This window comes from Salminus brasiliensis, chromosome 7, assembly GCF_030463535.1.
Source record: "Salminus brasiliensis chromosome 7, fSalBra1.hap2, whole genome shotgun sequence".
NCBI classification, from domain to species: Eukaryota; Metazoa; Chordata; class Actinopteri; order Characiformes; family Bryconidae; genus Salminus; species Salminus brasiliensis.
Genome location: NC_132884.1, coordinates 3,023,370 through 3,044,229, shown reverse-complemented (window position 1 = coordinate 3,044,229; position 20,860 = coordinate 3,023,370). Strand labels below are relative to the sequence as shown.

Below are 20,860 nucleotides of genomic sequence, written 5' to 3'. Positions count from 1 at the left end.
TAACTTTGAGAGCATTCAGAAATCACTATAGCTAATCACTATAACCTCAACGGCCAATCACAGCTCTCATGTCTCGGCAGGCTCTCCACTAGTCTTTCACATTGGGACTTTTGGGACTTTATGCCATTCATAGTCTGCAAATTCAGGCAACTCAGCTTTATTTGATGAAATGCCTGGAATAAAACAGCTGCCGTACACAGAGAGATGCAAATTTAATAAAAAAAAATTATATCTTAATATCTTAAAAAATATATATTTTTCCAGAGCTGTATATGGCTTTTGTTTTTGTTTTTTTTTAAAAAGAAGTTTGGCCAAACCCTGATTACAAAGTGATCATAACGCTATTGGTTAGACCTCAGACATCATATTTATAATCATGTCTTATGTTATAATTTTCTGTGAAGGAGCTTTTAGAGGCTTTAAACTTTTCAGACGTCTGATTCCATTCTCCACCACTGTGAACAACTGTGATTAGAAGTTTCCCTAGAACTATTTACCAATTGAATTGAGATTGAGAGATTAAAAAAAAAATCAGTGGAATTCCACTTTAAGACAACCAAGGCAATTAAACCCCCCCATTCAGTAAGTCTCGCACTGAGCAAATGTACACAAGTCAAGGTTAACCAGAGGATTTGACTGAGCTGTGCAGCCAGAACGCACATATTTAGAACCCTGTAATGACTTGTTAGTACTAGCACACTCTCAAAACAGGATGCTGTTCTCTTGCCACCCCCAAAACAAAAACAGAGAAAAAAAATCTTCTTGAGCTTCTTGTTTCCATGCCGGTGCTGTAATCAGCGACAGGCTGATAGCAGTGCAACAGGAGGTTTCACGGCTGGCTTTACTAGATCTGTTCAGGCTCTGCGTCCATGCAGGTCTCCCAGGGGTTACGGGGCATCTGGGGCATGGAAAGGAGGAGGAGGCCGATGCCGCTGAGGAAGAGGAGGACGAAGCCTGTGCAGGCACAAGCGAAGGACCAGGAGTAATAATATTCCATCCAGATGGTTTCCTCGCTCTCGATCATCCTCTTCACTGACTGCCTCATCACCTCCACTGAGATGATGGCGCACAGGCCTGCGGGGCAAATGAAGGGAACGAGAGAGAAAGAGGAGGTAAGTAGAGAATTAAAGTTAAATTGCCAACCAATTCCATTTCCTTTTTCTCGTTGACTTCCCCTCCACCTTCCAGAAGTTTTACCCACATCACACATGCGTAACATGAGCGCTCGCTGCAGAGGGAACTGTGAGGCATGGTGAGTTTAAAAATAGACTTGGAAACAGAGAGAGCGGATAGATTGCCACCCTAACAGTTTGCACCGACTCATCCCTAGCCCTGTACACAAATCCTTTGTACCCTTAATCCAGATCAATTCATCATAGATCATAGATCACAGAATAAAAGTGTCTTATTCTATTGGAAAATTGCAAATTGCCATATTAAAATATTATAACCACCCTTGGTTTGGAATGAACTCAGTCCCAGGTAGAATATGGGTGGTGGGTCATGTTTAGCACTGCAGTGACACTGACTGACTTGGTGGTGGTGTGTTATTAGTGTGTGTTGCGCTGTGTGTTACGAGTGGATCAGACACAGCAGTGCTGCTGGAGTGCTTAAACACCTCAACATTACTGCTGGACTGAGAATAACCCACCAACCAGACATATCCAGCCAACAGCGTCCTGAGAGCATTGATGATAGACTAGAGGATGATCAACACCAATGAACTATGCACCAACTAGGTATGTCGACCAACTAGGTAGAAGGGCCCCCATCATTACAGCCCACCTTAATCTCACAATGGTCCCATCTAGGCCCCTGTATGCAGTGTACAACACAGATGGAGCCCATGTTTAACTCCTGGTCCCATTACTGACTCTTGTTGGTATCCATATATGGGGTCAACTTGAAACCCATAGACAAAACTTACTGGTTTCCAAACGGGCTACCCATACAGGCCCCACATGGACATGTTAGCTGGGTATTTCTGGGGGAGGGATCCACTTGTTTTATTGCCATAAATGGAGGAACAATAATAACACATATAATTTGTATTATCAAACATAATACATAATACAAATAATTTTTATGATCTATAATTGTCATAAATAAATAAGACATCATTAAATACAATAACATCAAAAGCAAAACTACTACTTTGACCACAACTAATAATAATAATAATAATAATAATAATAATAATAATAATAATTTTTATTATTATTATTATTAATTTTATAAATTTCTGGCTTTTGTAGTTTATTATAGTTTAACAAATTTAATAATTTGTAGCTTTATATAATATATTTTAGTTGGTTTCTCTGGTCATGTGTGTGTATTTGAGTATTTTACAAGAGCTAAGAAAACCCCTTTAGCCAATCAGATTTGAGAGTCGATATAATAATATTGTTTTTGACAATATTTAGTTTTTTGGGTGTGATAATGAAGACATACTATGTTTTTGACAGAGCTGAATTGATATTTTGAGGTTTGACTGGCCGCACAGTTTCAAGGTCCACAAAGATGCTCTTTGAATTTGTCAGGTTTTGGTTTACGAACCCTTCAGGACACACTTTTTTCTCATGTTCTTCATTAGTTTGTTTGTTGTTCTTTAAGATTGACAGTTTTTGGGAAACGTACACCAGATAAACAGTTTTATTGAATTCTTTTGACTGGCGTAAGACTTTTGCACAGTACTGTGAGCCCAAGTACCTAGAGAGGAAAAGCAAAGTGCTGTCAGGAGTTGCTTTATCAGTCTGTTCTGTCAGAGCAAAATATTTAATAAACTCATACAAAAGAGGAAAAAAGAGAATGTGCTCAGAGGAGAAGCTCCTCAGCTCCGTCTATGGGACCAAGCAGACACCCCGATTGTCTGGGACGTCACTCAGCAGTAGGGGAGACAGGGATCCTGCCGTCCCCCTGAGCCAGTCGGAGCACAGTTCATAGTCCCAGGATACCACAGCCATAGGCGATGTGTGCCTGGGACTCAAACTTAGGTCCCCATGGCAGCAACACTGCTTTTGTAACTCGATCCATGCAGGGCCTCCCTACGAAGTCAGATGACATTTTTGATGTGATCGGAATTGGCCGAGGTGTAGTTTACTTAACTTTTCATTTCTGCCATTTTTAATTTCTCTCCACACTGCCAGCTACGTGTACTGTTTCTTTTCCACTTGCTATTGTTTATTACGTGTTATATATATATATATATATATATATATATATATATATATATATATATATATACTTGTTATAATATAAATAAATTAGAATCAGGAGCTGCTAACTGTTGTAACTATCTCTCTACTGGGTCTTTGAGCTCCAGCGGCCTAATGCAGAGCTCATAAGCTATATTCAGACTGCAGGCAGTATAGATAGAGGTCATGTTGCGAATAATGCAAGGGATACAAAGGAAGTAATACATAGAGCACAGTACATACAAACAGCATCAGAACTAAACAAGGCACATGTGGTGGTAATGATGAGGGGGCGGAGCAGAAATGTTCTAAGATGTTCCAAGACCTTTAGCACAGGACTGTGGCTTGGTATAACGTTAATAACACTTTCCCTTGGTGCATTAGATATAAAGGCATTTCCAGATATGAAGACTAAGTTTGACCTACCTGCAAATGCGTAAAACATGCCGGCTGGTTTGTGGAGATAGTCTTTGCCTTTCCGCACGGAGCCCAGCAAACAGAGACTTCCCAGAATCATAAAGGCCAGACTGAAAACAGCAATGGCTGCTGCTGAGATGTTGTACTCTGTGAAGAGAGGATGTGAGGTCAGGATTAATCAATCATAGAGTATTAATCAATCAATCATTCTAATTATATATTAGAAAGGACAGTCAGATGCTTAGTCTTCCATACAACCTAAAGTGACATTACAAACACAGCAGTTATAATTAACCCCATAAAAAGCCTATGGTCTGCCGGCAGAGCATTGAGCCCCTACAGCCCCCCAGCATTGAGCTGTGTAGCAGTGGAACTCTGTTCTCTGCAATGATGGTTGGTGCTCCATCCTAAGTTGAGGAGTCGGGGATGAGGTGGGACGGTGATCATCCAACATTCTGGCCTCACTAATACAGCTGTCCCAATACATTTGTCCAAATAATGTATTTGTCCTGTAACCATCATAAACATTTCTGAGACTCAGTAGCTCATCTGTCAGTTCCAACCAGATGGGAAAGCCATCATGACTCACAAGTCAATTAGCCTTGGACACCCAACACCCTGTTGCCAATTTTTTTATTTGTCCCATTTGTCTTGGAACACTGCTCATTGGAGATGCTCGGACCCAGTTCGTCGAGCCATCACAGTTTGGACCTTGTGAACGTTGCTCAGGGCTTCACACTAATGTTGACTGCAAGCACCGACCTTTCAGTTACTGTCTACTGTCTACAGACCTTGACATTCGTTGTTGTTATGGGACAGTATGTCTGAATATTGATTGTAGACTAAATGTTCAGCCTTTGGTTTGGTTATGTAATCTATCAGTGCACCCTAACTTTGTTTGCTAGACTCCTCAAAGAGTCCCGAAAGTTCAGCGCAATGAATAATTCATGCACCACATTAACAAGCTATACCACAATCATATAGCTTTAGTGGAATCATATTGGAGGGCTAAGGCAGGCAGTGCCTGAGGGCAGAAAATAAGACCCAAGTGGCTCATGTGCTCAGCAGAGGCAGGGGAGATGAGGTCAGATTGGGGATGACAGACAAGTCGCACGCTTCACAGCGCCTCGTCCCGCAAGCCAACAGAGCAGATTTGCAGCTTTTGCCCAGCAGACCAATCCATGACATCAGTCAGATATTTTTGCCTGATTGAAGTGGGCTACAGTTCGATGGCACTGGCCAAGGCCTACTCCAAGGCCTACTCTGGTCCAATTCCTCATCCAGTCCATCCATCTTGCACGGCTCGATCCCTCTGCAAGAAGACTGGTACTCTACAGCACATTCTGAGCTGCTGTCCCAGAGTTCTCGACGATGGTCGCCATCACTGGTGGCATGACCAGGTTCTCTGGACCAGTGGTCCTCAACACTGGAGGTCCTGGAAGGACCTGGTCCAGCATTTTTAGTGGTGTTCTGCTCTAGCCCACTACCTTCAACTCAGGAAGGGCTTAATTAGCTGATTATCATGGACAAAGTGTGTTGGGAGCAGGGTAAACACTAAAATGTGCAGGTCAGGGCCTGCACACAGAACCACAGATCTGGACAACTGCAGAAATAATCTGCAGTGCCCTCAACATATCCTGGAAAGCAAGAATGGTCAAGAACACCATTGGATTGAACCACCACCAACAGAACAGCAGAAAATGACTGGGCTACTGTTCACAAAACTGGTAGGTGAAGACCACATTGCAGCCTGATATTGTGTTGTGGTCCGATTCATCAAGGCAAGTTCCTCTGCTTGGGAAGAACCATTGGACGAACATGGAGGAGGCCGACGAGTGGGAGAGAGCCACGTACGAGGAGCCTAAAAACAGCGGCCACCAGAAAGTCTGATGAGCCTAGTGTTGGCTTGTGAAGGTCAGCTATCCTGGCTTTGCAGGTCTGTCACTTTGCAGTGCAGATACCTCACTTGGTCATGGGAGAAAGAAGAAGAAATCTCAGAAGACCACTAAGAAAGTATCAAGATGTCGTTGGCTTGAGATTGCAGATCCCAGATCCCAAGGCAGATCCCAGGGTTGGTCCAAAACACCTGGCGACCCCGGGGGGACATGACTGATAACATTCACAATGGTGCCCCAGCTTATAGCCTGAATCTGGACTGTTCTCAGGCCTGCCGTGGGCACTAGTGAATTCCTGCTCTCTGATCATTTCCAGTTGAATAAGAAACATTACATCATTTCCAAAAGTAAAAAAAGTCTGAATTAAACTGGAGGACAAAACTGCGTTGTGAAGCGCTTCATTCTGGTGGAAATCATGCCCACATTTCAATCAAAAAAATGATCATCTCTGACAGGCCTCCTCTCAAGCCACACTGAAATGCCGCTATTCTGTGATACACACGCTGCAGGACATGCTCAGATGGTCCACAATGTGCCCAGTCTGCTGTAAGGAGTCTGCTGGGACAATAGGAGCAAATTGAATAATCAAGGAGGCAGAGCAGTGTCCTAACCACCAGGGTCAACCTCCATCACCCTGAATTCCTCCGACACCCTTCGCTCAAGCATGAGGATTGTTCATGCCGGGATCTCTTAGGGACAGTGTTCAGGAGACAAATGAACTGCTACGTTACACTAAGCACTAAATCTTCTGTTGAAAATCCCCTTTCGGGCTGCAGACAACTTACGATCAGTCACTAGGCTCACATAGAGAAAAACAAGCAACCTAGTCGAAGGTAGATTGATAATAGGTCATTTTGCTAGTTCGGACCACGCCTTCAGCTTATGATGATTTGGGAGAAGACTGTAAGAAATGGGGGCTGGAATTCAGGTGGCTTCTGCTTTGTGAGCCAGGAATCTTATATGACAGGGTTTAAAGGGAGGTGACGGGGTGGTGGAGCATTGTGTTAAAGACATGTGAACCCTATTGATCCAACTAGATTGTATTTTGTATACTTGGTGTTATTGTGAATGAACTCATGCTTTAGGCTGCTGTCTTGGCCAGGCTTCCCTTGGAAAAGAGACCATTGCGTCTCAACGGGACTGACCTGGTTAAATAAAGGGTAAATAAATTATAAGAAATTAGGTAAAGATGGAATTTATAGGACGTTCAGTCAGGGAGGAGTTTTTTTCAGGCCCAGAATTGAGTTATTTTATAACTCAACTTTGAAAGAAGACACCAGTCCTATCCCTGGTTCACTGAAAGCAGGTGTGACAAAACCATTTAAAAGTGCAGAACGTTTTTAAACTGTTTAGCTGGCAGAAAAAGGGGCAATGCCAGAAAAGAACCAGCTTTCACTCAAAAATGGGGGCAAAATTAAAATATCAGTGCAATTTAAATTAATTTGGGAATTTTTCATTGCATCTGAAAGAGTGGCCTTCTTCCCTCCTCCTCGAGAATCACCTTCCTGCAGGTTTCAGCACCAACCCAAATGCAACACACCCCATTCTACCAATCCGGGACGACTGAAGGCCATGATTAGTTGAATCAGGTGGGGTAGATTAGTATTGGATCCAAAGTCCAAAGGGAGGGTAGCTCTCCAGAAGCAAGACCACTGACCTAAATAAACAGGTTTGATGAAATAAGATATACTTTCATAAATGCTTGATCATTTTACATAAATCAATTACGTAAAGACCTCAGAATGACGTTTTAGCCTGTCAGATAATCCCTTTTGCTTTATTTTTTCTGAGCATTGATTTCCTCAAGAATATTTTAATTGACAGATGCTTAGAGAGCGATTCTTGGAAATGAGAACCTTCTAAAAGTATTAGGAACTTCCACATAACATAAAAACCCCATAGAAATTAAAATGATGCCCGAGTGCAGAACCATAAAAGAGTAGTTTAATAAGTACGACAACCTGTCGAAGTACCTATTTATGGACTTACATATAAACGCATTTAAGTACACTATTTGGACAAAAGTATTGGGACACCTGCTTGTTCTTTGTTTCTTCTGAAATCAAGGGTATTAATGATTTTTTTGTTGGAGCAACTGTCTCTACTATCCAGGAAAGAAGGCTTTCTACTAGAATTTGGAGCAAGTTAATGAGGTTAGAATTGTTAAATGAGCACCACCTCACCTCATCCCCAACTCCCCAACTCATCCCAAAAGTACTGGATGAGGCTCCACCATCGTTCTTTCACTGCTCCACAGCTCAATGCTGGGGGTGTTACACCCCTCTACTAGCCCACACCTGGTATTAGGCAGCGTGGTGCTGATTTTTATGTCCTAACCTGACTGTAGGCCAACAAACTTCTAAACTGTCCAATTCTAACCACCACCACCACCACCCAACAACTGAATACGACTCCAGATTATTAATGACAGTGCCAGAATTGCTGGAACATGAATCTGAAATTCAAACCCAAGCCCAGCTAATATTTGAGAAATGGTGCCGAAGCCTGACAACTCCATGATGGGAATAGAGATCAGAGATTTCAGGTTCTAGTGGATCAGACGTTGATTGACCTTGTCTATACATCCCGTTCATTCAGAAATGAGATTGAAGTGGACAGCTGTTGTTACCATGTGCACTTGCTTACCTCTTTGTGTTTTAACCTCAAAGATCTCAGAGTCTTCTCCAGGATTGAAGTGCCTGAAGTAGGAGCAGTTGACCTCTGTAGGAACAAAATCGAGAGGAATTTAACATGGGTTTGTGAACAATTGGGCAGATTCATGGGATTCATTTAGGAGAGGTACTTCATCTCAGTCTTGTGTGGTTTCCCTGCAACACGGCTAATTCAATTCATGAAGGGCCTCATAAGGAGCGGATAATTTGAGTCAGGTGTGTTGTATCGGGACAGGCGCTAAACGATTCTAATACCACATCAACCTGTAACTGATGACACGTTCATTCATTGTCATTGTCAAGGGCCTTCAGCAAGAGTTTCTCCTGCTTTTGTTGGAGTAAATGTCTCTACTATCCAGGGGAGAAGGTCTTCTACTAGATTTTGGAGCATTGCTATGAGGATTTGATTGCATTCAGCAACAAGAGCATTAGTGAGGTTAGAATGAACTTCATCATTCCCAACTCCCCCAACTCATCCCAAAAGTACTGGATGGAGCTCAACCACCATCATTCCAGAGAATACAGTTCTTCCACTGCTCCACAGCTCCTCAATGCTGGGGGGCTTTACACCCCTCTAGCCTACGCTGGCATTAGGCAGCATGGTGCCAATGGGTTCAGGTTTATCTGCTCCCGGGAGTCCTATTCTATTTGTAATACCTCTCTACAGCTGTGTGAGCATTTGCACATCTGAGTCAGCTATGGAGGCATTCATTAGAAGGGGTGTCCACAAAGCCAATAGATGGTCCAATAGAAATGCTCCAAAATGACATTGACCAATCACCATTTTGTAGATACATGTTTCTTGCAGGGCCCATATATTATATATCATTGTAACAAAACTCTAGGCTGTCATTTTGGACTATTTTCATGAAATTTCCAAAAAATAGAAAGGACAACAGGCAATTTCCAATAGTCTTGATAAGACAGTGACAATGCGACTAACAGTCTCGGTTCTTACAACCAAATCTGGGGTTCCACTCCCATTGCCCAAACTTTTTTATGCATTGGTTCAGGTGTGTTAAAGCTGGGAAATACAGGCAGCAAAGACAACAAACCTTTGACGCCACAGCTGAGAAAGTTATCAACATCCACTTGTTTCAAATGTCGATCCATGAAGGGCCTAATGGAGGACTGCTGACAAGCACTAAACCTGAGCTATTGAAGCTACGCTGTTCGATGCTGCATCTGAGAACTTGATCGCTACAGACAAATGGGGTTTGCTGGAACCATCCTTTCATGCTGAGCCAGATGACAAAGTATGCATTCCTTGGAGATCTTGTGCTGATACAACAGTCTCAGCCCATGGACTGCATTATATGCATAAGCTCTCCCAGCCATTATGTGTCAAACAGATAGATCCAACATAAAAGTTAGATCAGATCTGTCTGTTCATGTGGGTGAAGTTCTTCAAACACTAAAAGTACAAACCTAATACAACTAATACTGATAATCTAGAAATACTTTTAAATAAAGCATCTGTACAAAATGTATAAATTGTACAAAATGTATAAATTGAAATTGAATAGAACATTGCAATACTATTTTGCTGGGTATTGACCAATATATGTGTATGTACAGTATGTATTTCCCCAATATATTCAATATTAATAGCAGTATATAATAATATATCATCTGGCATAACGGTGATGGAGATTACTTTTTATAAAACGCTACATGTGCTTATATTCTTTTGTATTTTGGTCAATTACAATTACAAAATATTTACAAAAGATGGCAACAAGATTTTGCCAGAGACTGTTACTACTAGACAATTTTGCTGTGTATTGACCAATATATGTGTATATGTGTATTTTCCCAATATATGCTATATTAATAGCAGTTAATATGTGAGATGTTTTGTAGCAATTACATAATTTAATAATCAGTTATTAAGTAAATATTTAATCGGTCATCAGTCAGTGGTGGAGACTTTATTCTGAAGCGTGTGAATGCTGAAATGTTGGAAAAAGTTCATTCATAAGTCATTGAGGTTTAGAACCATAAGCTAATTGTGCTTATATTCTTTTGTATTTTGGTCAATAACAATTACAAAATATTTACAATAGATGGCAACACATGCAGTGTGTATTTCTGTTTTGCCAGAGACTACTCAGATATGTTAGCATTTAACATATACTATCTTAATACAATGTTAATATATGTATGGTTTTATCACAATTTACTTTTAATTTTCTTTGTATATATTTTGTATGTATTTTTTTATTGTAAACATATATACAATATAAATATACTTTTGGTAAATATTTTGTAAATGTTACCAAACCATACAAATAAAAATAGCTATCAAAACAAGTAACTACACTAAACTAACAAATAAACTACAAGTAACTACAAGTAACTAAACTAACAAATAAATGCATATAGTTCTTATAATATTTGTAGATATACTATATTTATAACTATAGCATTAGTTTAGCACAGTTCTTAATGAAGTCAGTAAGAACATCATATCATAAATATGAATGAATATGAAAATTTAATTCATATTTACACAGGAAAATTCAATTATATATACCATATCCATTTTCTACATATTTTTATTTATTGTTTTGTTCATATTCTCTGCATGATACAATTCTGTTGAACTTATGAAAAGAAAATCACCCTGAAAATGATGAAAAAGTAATGGACATCTAAGTATGTATATATATATATATATATATATATATATATATATATATATATATATATATATATATTGTAGTGAACCAGTTTCTGACCATTACCAACCTCTTTTGCATCTCATATTTATGCATCTCATATCTTAAAAATAAAGGTAGTGTGGATTGTGTAGTGTCACAATAGACGAATCATGCTTGTTACAAATTTTCCAAGGATGGTTTTATGAAATCATGTCTGAAAAACTGTGATAATGTCGTGATAAAGTCGTTTTAACAAAAGTTCAAAAAACCTCCTTAGAATTTCCTTAGAATTCTATATTCAACCTAGAAACCTTTTAAGAATGGTAGTTTATGATAGTGTCAGCTTACATTGCAACCGGACCTACACTCGAGCAATCCTGCAAACAGAATTCCAATGCATCAACTTAATAAAATGCAGCTATTAATATCCAGCACTTCCCCATGATGCGTACGCTTTCTGTATAGTCCCAGGAACCACATATGGTTTGAATTGCGGCGTATCTTATTCTCACATCTCTGCATAGAGATGACACCTGTTGGGTGTGGCACCACGTGGTACTGCTATTTCAGACCAAAAAAATACAACACTTGAGCAAAGGCTTTTGGGCACCCCTGATCAAATTACAAGGGTTGTTGCTTGAGAAGTATGTAAAGAAGTCACATCCTCTTCTGCACATTCTATACAGGCTATGCTTAGTTTAACATATTGCAAAAAAATAAGAAACAAAAACCCAATATTAATAACCAGGGCTGCCCAAATTGTTGCATAAAGCTTCAAATGTATGCCACATATTTCCTATTTTAAGGCATTCCATGCATTTGAAGCTGTTTTGTCCAATATAAATTATAGTGAATGCATTTAAATGGGGAGCTATGTAGTAGATATGGTATCTATAATAAAAACTATAATTGTAGAACTGCGTAGCATTCCCTAAAAACACAGAATATCAGACAGATATGCAGTGCAATATTGCAACTATAGTCAGAAACATTTCTATAGCAATATAACACTCTTCTAAAGTGTGATTCATCTGTCCTAACAGTAATAGAGGCTCCTCGCAACCCTGCCTTTATTAGAGTTATTAAATTGGAGAAATTGGAGTCTGTTTCTTATGAGTTCACTCAAGGCTTTCTTCAGCACACATTGTATTGTTTCTGTTAGGAGGCCTATCTCCAAAACCCCAGCTTTTCAGGAAGGAGACAAAGTCCTGTGGGTTTTCTGTGGTTCTGGGCAAATAATTATGAAACTTTATAATAAAAAAACTTCATTTGTTTGGAGGTTAAAAAAAAAACCCCAGTGCTGTATTAGTGCCTCGAGGGGAAGTCAGCTTTCAGTTGAGGTTTAAAATTGAAAAGAGTCAATTATGGACGTTTTCTCTTGACGCTGGTGTGAACATGTGTCAGTACAAGGCTTTCTTATCCCAGAGTGAAATGAATTGCCAACAAAACTGCAGAAGAGAAAATACGCTAAACTGAGTAATTCCAAATGATTCACTGCAAGAAACCAACAGCAAGATTCAGAAACACTGTGGACAGTTTCTGGTTTGTGGTTCAGGTGACTTGGCCAATCACAATAACTAATACAGTAATAATTAGGTTATTAAGTACTTTATTACTAGGTTATCATTAAAACTAAACAATAATAACTTTAAAGACTTTTTGACTTTTTGCATTGAGGCATCTTGGCCAATTATGATGACTAACATCATAGTAACTAGGTTATTAACTAGTTTGAATTAAGTTATTACTAGGCTATTAAAAATAATAATAATTACTACAACTAGTTCAAATAAGCTATTGCTTTTTAAATATTTCATGCATTTGTTGTCAATGACCTTTTTATGTTTTAATATATCTATGCATGTCTTATTCTACAGAAATGTATGTGTATTGTTATGAGCAGAAATGCCATCATTCTTACATTTCTTGGACAAATCTCTTACTCCAATCAATTAAATATCAACTTAATATATATTAATATTACAGTTTGAAGCTAAGCCTTGAATATCCTTAAACTAAGGCTCTGGTAAATTTTCTGGCATGGTGTGAATGTTTTCACTGGGCCAGTCTCTAGGAGCTATAGGCAGCCAGTGATTTGAGTCTTCACAGAGCTCCACTGGGCCATCAGAGAGCCTCCACTAGGCCAATTCGGTGGAGCACATTGTTGTGTTGGACCACTGGGCAAAAACAGGACCAGCCGCTGGGCCAAAACTGAGACCACCACAGCAGGACTTGAATTTGGCTGGAGTGCCTGAGCCAAACATGAAGAAGGCTGTTGCTCAGGTGTGGTTGTCACTCAGCATGGGACTGTAAGCTTTAGAGCTGTAAAATCCCTCCCTCCTCTCGCTCCAGACAGCTGACTATTTTCCCAAACTAAATTTGTCTTTCATTGGCCACACGGTTGTATTGCCGCCTCACGCATGCCTTATTTTCTAAGCAGTAAAACAATTATAGTAAAGCAGCAGGGCTGGCGAGGGTTACGAGAACAGATCTGGTTACCAAGAGGTTGGAAAATGAAGTCAGTCAGTAACATATACGCCTGATAAGCCGTTGCCCTGGGTTAGTGGCTTATTCTCTATTCTAGCCGTTTTCAAAGATGCCAGTGAAAAATCTTGGCATGGTTAAATAATGCGAGTTGAAGAGACAAACTGTGAACCTCAAACACTGATGTTTGTCCTTCAAAAAACAGCTGGAAGTGCAGCTAGAAAACAGGCCAGTTCCAAAACTCCACAACTGTTACATCACAGTCTTGACTCATTAATAGTTACACCCCCCAAAACATACGTACACCTGCATTCAAGCTGTAGACCAAGAAGAACTGCCTACCTTCTGAGAATTTATTTTTACTATTTACTTTCCTTCGTTTTCTGATACTCTGGCCCAGGATGTTCATCAGTAAACACAAATATGCTATGCTATGCTAAGGGCCTTGCCATGAACCAGTCAATCAGATGGAGAGCGTATTAGGTCCACCAAAAATGCAAAAATGTCTTTTAATCTAAGCTAAAATAACAGGGTAACAGGGTAGTAAATACAGTGGGCCTGTAAAACTGCATCTGGGACCTAACCTCTATATATATATATATATATATATATAGAGAGAGAGAGAGCTATATGGAGCCCTGACGCTGGCCTACAAAGCCAGGAATGGACCAGCCCCTCCGTACTGGATGGCGATGGTCAAATGCCGATCCGCACCAAGAGCCCTTCGAGCCTCAAGTACGGCTCGGCTCGACCTGCTATCCCTGCACCGAAGTGGTGGAACGAGCTTCCCCTGGGTGTCCGAACAGAGTCCAACACTCGCTGTCTTCAAACCCAGACTGAAGACACTCCTCTTCTGAGAGGACTTGGGTGAATAGCAGAGTACTATGGTCACCTTATTGACTTGTGTTTAGTGGAGTCTAAGATTAGAGGCATCTTTGAACTACTAGTCTATTCTAACTAGCTGAGGTTTTTCTTGGGTAAATAGCAAAGCACTTTTGTAAGTCGCTCTGGAAAAGATGGCTAGTAGCTGGGATACACACATATTACATATATTGTAGATATTGTGTTTTTCATATTGTTTAAGTCAGTTGCCATAAGAACTATCTAGAGATAGCTTATCAAATGGAGGTTGAGGTCATGTTCTGATTTTAAAATAGTTACGAAGAACTGTTCCTTTGATATGTACTTTTAAGCTCAAGGCAATTATCTGCTTAACATTCTCATAATATCAGTGAATTAAAATCAACATATTACCTCTCAGTCTCCCAGTATTAACGCAACAGGTGGCAAAAAGCATCCAAAATACTACGATCACATACTTTGACTTGTATTAAAAAACGCTGTGGCACCCTAGCTAACTAAGTTATTAGCAGATGACATGTTGTAGGCCCTTGTGTATGTAACTTCTAAAAAAAAACAGACTAACAAAGAATGCAGCGGATTTGTCACACAGGAATAACCGTGACTGCCTTTTTAGCAGGAATTGCAACATAATAAATACCTTCCTGTGTTCGCTCATTGTCAGTGTGTCAGGTTTAGAGCAGCAGGTGTTCAACATGTTAATTCACTACAGCTGTTTTGGGGATTCCTCTTGTCCGGCACCCCAGAAATAGCCACCCTATGCAGTTTTCTGGACAGGTGCCCCCAGTGCCAGACTCCAGCTGCGACAGGTGGCGGTGCAGTCCCTAATTTCTACAGTCAGGAATGGCAAGAGCTTGACCAAAAATCCTAAGAATTCCAAAAGGGTGTTTCGCACCTTCGGTGCTTTGACCCCTATTGAAAGCTTGAGCTAGATATGGGTTTCTACTGAACCAGGGGTGGGGATTTGTTTATCAGTGTTTAATATTAATATAATATTAATATTCAAAGTGCTATTAGGCCTCCTGGGCTCCTTTATGGTGTAAATGCCCTGAAATGACCTTTTTACATTGTGTTTAATGATTTCTCACCCATTGGTTGCAGAGAAATAACAAGCAAAGGAATCCAGTTTGCCTTTCATTGACTGTAATAGACTGTTCAATTATCTTAATTATTACATACCATTAATAAGTAATAAATGTATATTAGTGCAATGCAAAGCATTGATTTAGCCGTGCCAATAGCAGCGATTTAACACTGTTACTGTGCAGTACTGTTATTCTATATGCATGCGTTAAAGGTGCTGCACGTCTAACCGTGTATGAGTCACTTGTCACCACAGTGCAGTATAGGGCGCCGGCTGGGAATGAGTGGGGGTGGGCTATGGAAAGGTAGCTGGGGGCAAATTTCTTTCTGCAGTGATTAGTCCTGGCAGTCCATCCTTCTCCACAGAAATAATATTCCCTCAGGTCCAGCATTGGACAGTGTTAGGGCAGAGTTTCTTGAAGCTGTATGGATTCACTTTGATCCAGCTCACAGTATTTTCTATGCCCGGCGGTTTGGAAATCTGAAGGGATTAATAGGAACTGTGCTGAAGGCATGGCAGTCCTGTTTCTCTAGGTGATAGTGTGTAATAGGCAGTTTTATATACTTTTTGACATAATGTGAATATGGCAGGTTGTTATATATATATATACAGCAACTTAACCTAAACACTGCCTCACTGAGCTCCAAAATAAAACCATATTCAAATTGTAATAAGTAAGTTTTAGAAAAAAATGTAGTTTAAAAACACAAAAACACATGACAGATCCCTGCTGGTGTCTCGAACAATTATAAAAAAAAATACATAAAAAATATATAACATTGAACATTCATTTAACATGTGTTTCTTCACCCATCCTTGAATTATTTGTGTGTATAATAAATATAAGTGTATAATAAAATTCCACTTAAATTACCCCATAAACCTTAAAGGCAATGTCAGGTTTAGGCCACACCCACATTTGGATATTTTCAGCAGTAAACATATACAGAAACAGATAGCGGTGTTGCGTTACACACCTAATTTCTAATATTTTGCTAAATGTTCTGCCTGGAGATTTGATCAGCACAATAAGGCCACAACTTTCTTGTTATTCATTTTTACTACATGATATTTAAGAACATTCTTTACACAAAGTCCTTTAGAATCGTCTACAGCCCAGTTTATCTTTCTGTAAGACATGCATTTTGTAATTTTAATGATTTTGCCATTTAATCTGCAACCAGATTTGTTGCATGTTATTAAAAACAACGATTTTAAGCTTGTAAATGGTAGTGTACACTGTTGGAAGGACACGATCCTTGAGGATGTTTTGGAGGTTCTTCAATTTGAAACTGTTAAGAAACCTTTAATAAAAGGTTCTTAGAATGAACCATCCTTAAAAACAAAAAATGTAGCTGTATCTAAATATAGTAGCTTAAACATCCTCTAGGAACCTTAATTCAAATTAGTTCTTTGAAGAACCAGATTTCAGACTGAGGAATTCCTTAAGTTCTTACAGGCACCTCTACACTGTTAAAAGTTTAAGATCCTTGAGGAACTTTTGGAGGTTCTTAAACTGCCAAAGTTTTAGGAAAAAAGGTTTCTTGGAGGTTCCTTAAATCACCTTAAGTTTTAAGTTGAAGAACCTCAAAAAGTTCACCAAGGATCTTTAAACTCTTAACTGAATAAGAGCATTGAGGAACATTTGAGTTCTTGGGGGAACCTCTCAAGGAGAGGTTTGTCAAGGACCCACAAAAATATTTTAAAAGGATAAGATCCTTGAGGAGCTCTTGGATGTTTTTCATTCATTTGGAATTGTGGAAGAACCTCTTAAGGTGCTTTCAGGAACATTCGATAGGTTTTTAGAAGACAAATGGTGCTTGATGGTTCCTCAAAGCACCTTAAAAGGTTCCTCCACAGTTTCAGGCTGAAGAACCTTCAAAAGTTCCTTAAGGGTCTTATACGTTTAACAGTATAGGCCATCCTGCAGTGTTGAAACACTACTAGCTCCTTATGTGATCCTCACTCTTTCAGTTCTGGATTTAAGTTTTCATGTGTCAGTATTAGACATGCTCTCACAGTTTTGCCTCCCAGGCTCTGTCTCCAACTGGCTTTAAGGCTGTTGTCTGTCTGTCTGATCACACAGATAAACACTGACAATCTGATGAAGGTGTGGTCTGAGATTTCCAGCCTTGAGACTCTGAATTCTTCTTTTATTCCACACAGTAAGGCAAAGTCCAGAGCATTTCAGCCATACTGCAGTCGAACCTTTGAGCTAGCGTTCGATGAATTCCCAAAGTAATTCATAAGCCAAGTCTCACCACAGTCATGTTAAACTTCTAAATCTTGTCTGGTTAATTGTGTTTAGAATTAATTAGCAGCCTTTTTATTGGCTGCTACAACTAGCCCCTCAGCCTGTTCAAATTAATCCCACCTATGGGGAAGGTGGTAATACTGTACTTTCAACAGAATTGCTCATAAGTATGGTGCTATAAAGCACATGTGTTTTGCAGTAGGGTGTCTTAAAGCCCATTAGCCCAGAGCAGGGTAATATCGATATATACCTAGCCTACAAACAAAAGCCTTATGAGACTAAATGCAATAGCTAATTCGTGAGAAACTGGAAGTGAGACTAGGCTAAAGGCCTAATGCTAAGCCAACTGGACAAGGGATCCAGACCATAAGTCTAGCCCATTATAAACTCTAACTCAAACCCAGTTTGAATCCTCAGTCTAACCCATTATAAACCCTAATCCACACCCATTTCAAATCCTAGATCTAACCCATTACCCAAAAATCCCAAATCCAGGTCAATCCCTTAAACCCTCTCTCGAACCCATGACTAACCCAAATCCAGTTCAAACCCTAGATCTAACCCAATTCAAACCCTAACCTATTACCAAACCTAACCCAAGCCCAGTCCAAACCTTGCTTACAAACCCTAACCCTAACATCTGTAAGAGGATAGGCCTAGGGTAACAGGTTAACAGTATGTTCCAATGAATATGCCAAAAATTCTAGCTGTTATCTTGAGCAATGTTTTTGGACGGCAGAGTGCAACAGCCAGGTTAGAGATACACTCAAAGGATCCACCGTGTACTTAAGCTCGATTTGCCTCTGCAATGTATTTGTGGAGCTCACAGAACTACCCTGCAGTTTTGAAACGCAAGCCACGCACTAATTACGGTTAGCACGCTCAGACTCTGACAGAGAGCATAATTAGCTAGAGGGGGAAGTTGCGTGACGTTAGGACTACTGCGCATAGTGCAACTAGCAACAGTTTATAAATATGTTGGTGTCAGTTTTTACAGTATATGTCTACCAGCAAAACCATTACAGTGTCCGATCTTCGTGCCTCAGCTATACATTACCCAGTATTAGAGTAGCTAGTGCTAGTGTTTTGGATCTAGACCACCCAGAGGGGCCCACTGGTTCGCTATAACACAGCCTGCTCATTTGCTAGCACATAGCTCCGGGAAAGTGCGTGCCTCCACATTGCAGAGATGTCTGCAGCTCCATTACAGATTGGGTAACTCTGACCTAAATAATACACCGCTCGTGAATCATGCGTTTAGCAGCCCACAGACTTAGCGAGGAGCATAATTAACATCAGGATAACAATCCTTAAAATATCCGAAACTCCATGTCCCGCTTTCTAGACATGCCATTGACTTTTTCTTGTGTAGATGAATTCATGGCAACAGGTTATGGGGAGCTAGGCATGAGCATGGGTATTCAAACAACAGCTATTTGCTGTTAAGTGGATATTAAAGTTGCTAGCTGGCTGCTATGGATATCCTATCCTTACTATGGTGTTTGCTAGGTGGTTGCTATGCTATCCCAGGTGGTTGCTATGATGTTTATAAAGAGATTGCAATGTAAGTATTACAGGTAGTAGCTATGTTGATATATAGTGTTTGCTAAGGATTTGCTCAAAAGTTGTTGCTATGGTATCCCCGATGGTTGCTATGGTGTCTTAGGTGGTTGTCAAGTGGTTGCTGTGGTTTGTTTGGTATTGCTTGTGTATTGGTATCATCGAGACAAAGGAAGAGTGCCAAAACTTTTGCACCCTAGTCTTTTGTAACAACCGACATAAAGCTACATAAACATTTAAAAAGCCTTATTTCAACATGTTAGCTATCCTAAAGTCTACATATGTCAGTTCTGATGTCATATTAAGTGTTATAACAACCAATGTTTTATGGAATAAGCCTTTTTTTAGATCATGATTTTTGTCCATTTTCAGGAGTATTGTGTGGCCTCATGGACTTCACTTCCTTGCTGGGTTGTTTGAGCCTTTTTTTCAAGAATAGTTAAAATGCCAGTCCCAATGATGAATATATGACTGCACCACAGAGCTAAATACCCTAGACTCACCTCCTGGTAGGCTGATAGGTCCACACCCATGCCCCAAGGTCTCTACCGCCTCAATGTAGATGTGCTTCTTGCAGAGCCTCCACAAGCCGAAATGGGCCGCTTCGCACGTGGTGTTGACGGTATCCACCTTTGGGCTCAGCACAGCCCAGTGGTCCGTCACCACGGCTGTGAACATGGACACCATGCCTACCAGGACCACCACATACGTGATCTTCACCTTCGTACCCTTCTGCATGGTGTCCCAAGGGTCTTCTTCTAACTTGCTGCTACTGGAAAAAGAAACACCTCCTGGGGGTAAAAATCGAAGACTCTGTGCTTCACGCTGTTGGTCCCCTAGCCAGTGCTCTGGGTAGGGGTGGATCTGGACAGGTCAGCTTCTCTTCTGTCTCACAATTCTGGTGGAGGTCCTGACGTGGGATAGGCTCAGTATAGCTCTGTAGCATGTGGACTGAGAAAGAGGGCCAAATGGCAGTGGCCTAGATTTTCATACTCCTGTCCCCCGAGGCTCTGGGCCTATGGTCCGGCCTGCAGCTGTCGAGGTACATCAGAAAAAGTTGATGACCAAACGGGCTGGCTCACCTCGGGAAGGGTTGGCAGGGGGGTGATAGCTGTCTCATCTGGGGTGTGGGAGGGTTTTACTATAAATGTGTGTGGTGAGTCAAATTATCAGGCTGCTCACCTATCAGATTTCATGCATAGATAAGGATGGTATGAATAAAAATAGGTATATAATAAGTCTCCTCTTATAAAATAACAATAATGTAATAATAAAATATAAATAAAAGGCTAATAGGTGATTAAAGCATATCTATTAATGGTTATTAATGACTTAAAAAAAAATCATTAGTAATCCGTTCTAATACAAAAACCAGAAGGACAACAGTGACCTGTTGTTTTCCAACCTGTGAGCCCACATTTATCCACTCTGTTGAAGCTCAGATGCTGCAGGTTCCTGATCTTACTATGGGTTCTCCCTCAGTCGGTGTTCTACCTATCAGCTATAGCAGAGCTCTGTTAAGAACTTACTACAGTTTAACACCAGCAGGAGCTTTAGTTGCTCACTAATGATCATCTGATCAGCTAAATTCACATAAGAAGAGGCTCCATTTCCATTATAAGCTCTAAGCGATTCTCCTGAGCTTCACTCAGCATTTTCAGCACTGGTGATCTTCATATGTGGAGCTCACTAACAAATGCTGGTGTGTTTTATACTTTACATCAAAATTAAAGTTAATTAAAGTTAATAATGCATTATATAAACAGACATAGATCA

General features: G+C 40.2%; 1 protein-coding gene across 1 annotated transcript; it reads right to left on the bottom strand.

Annotated features, from left to right (window-relative positions):
• Positions 1-844: 844 nt before the first annotated feature.
• On the bottom strand, positions 845-19,822 carry cacng1a (calcium channel, voltage-dependent, gamma subunit 1a). The gene is made up of 4 exons (XM_072682803.1): positions 19,588-19,822; positions 8,153-8,227; positions 3,621-3,758; positions 845-1,074 (listed from the first exon to the last, which is right to left on the bottom strand). The coding sequence occupies exons 1-4, from the start codon at positions 19,820-19,822 to the stop codon at positions 845-847; spliced, it is 678 nt and encodes a 225-aa protein (XP_072538904.1).
• Positions 19,823-20,860: the final 1,038 nt, after the last annotated feature.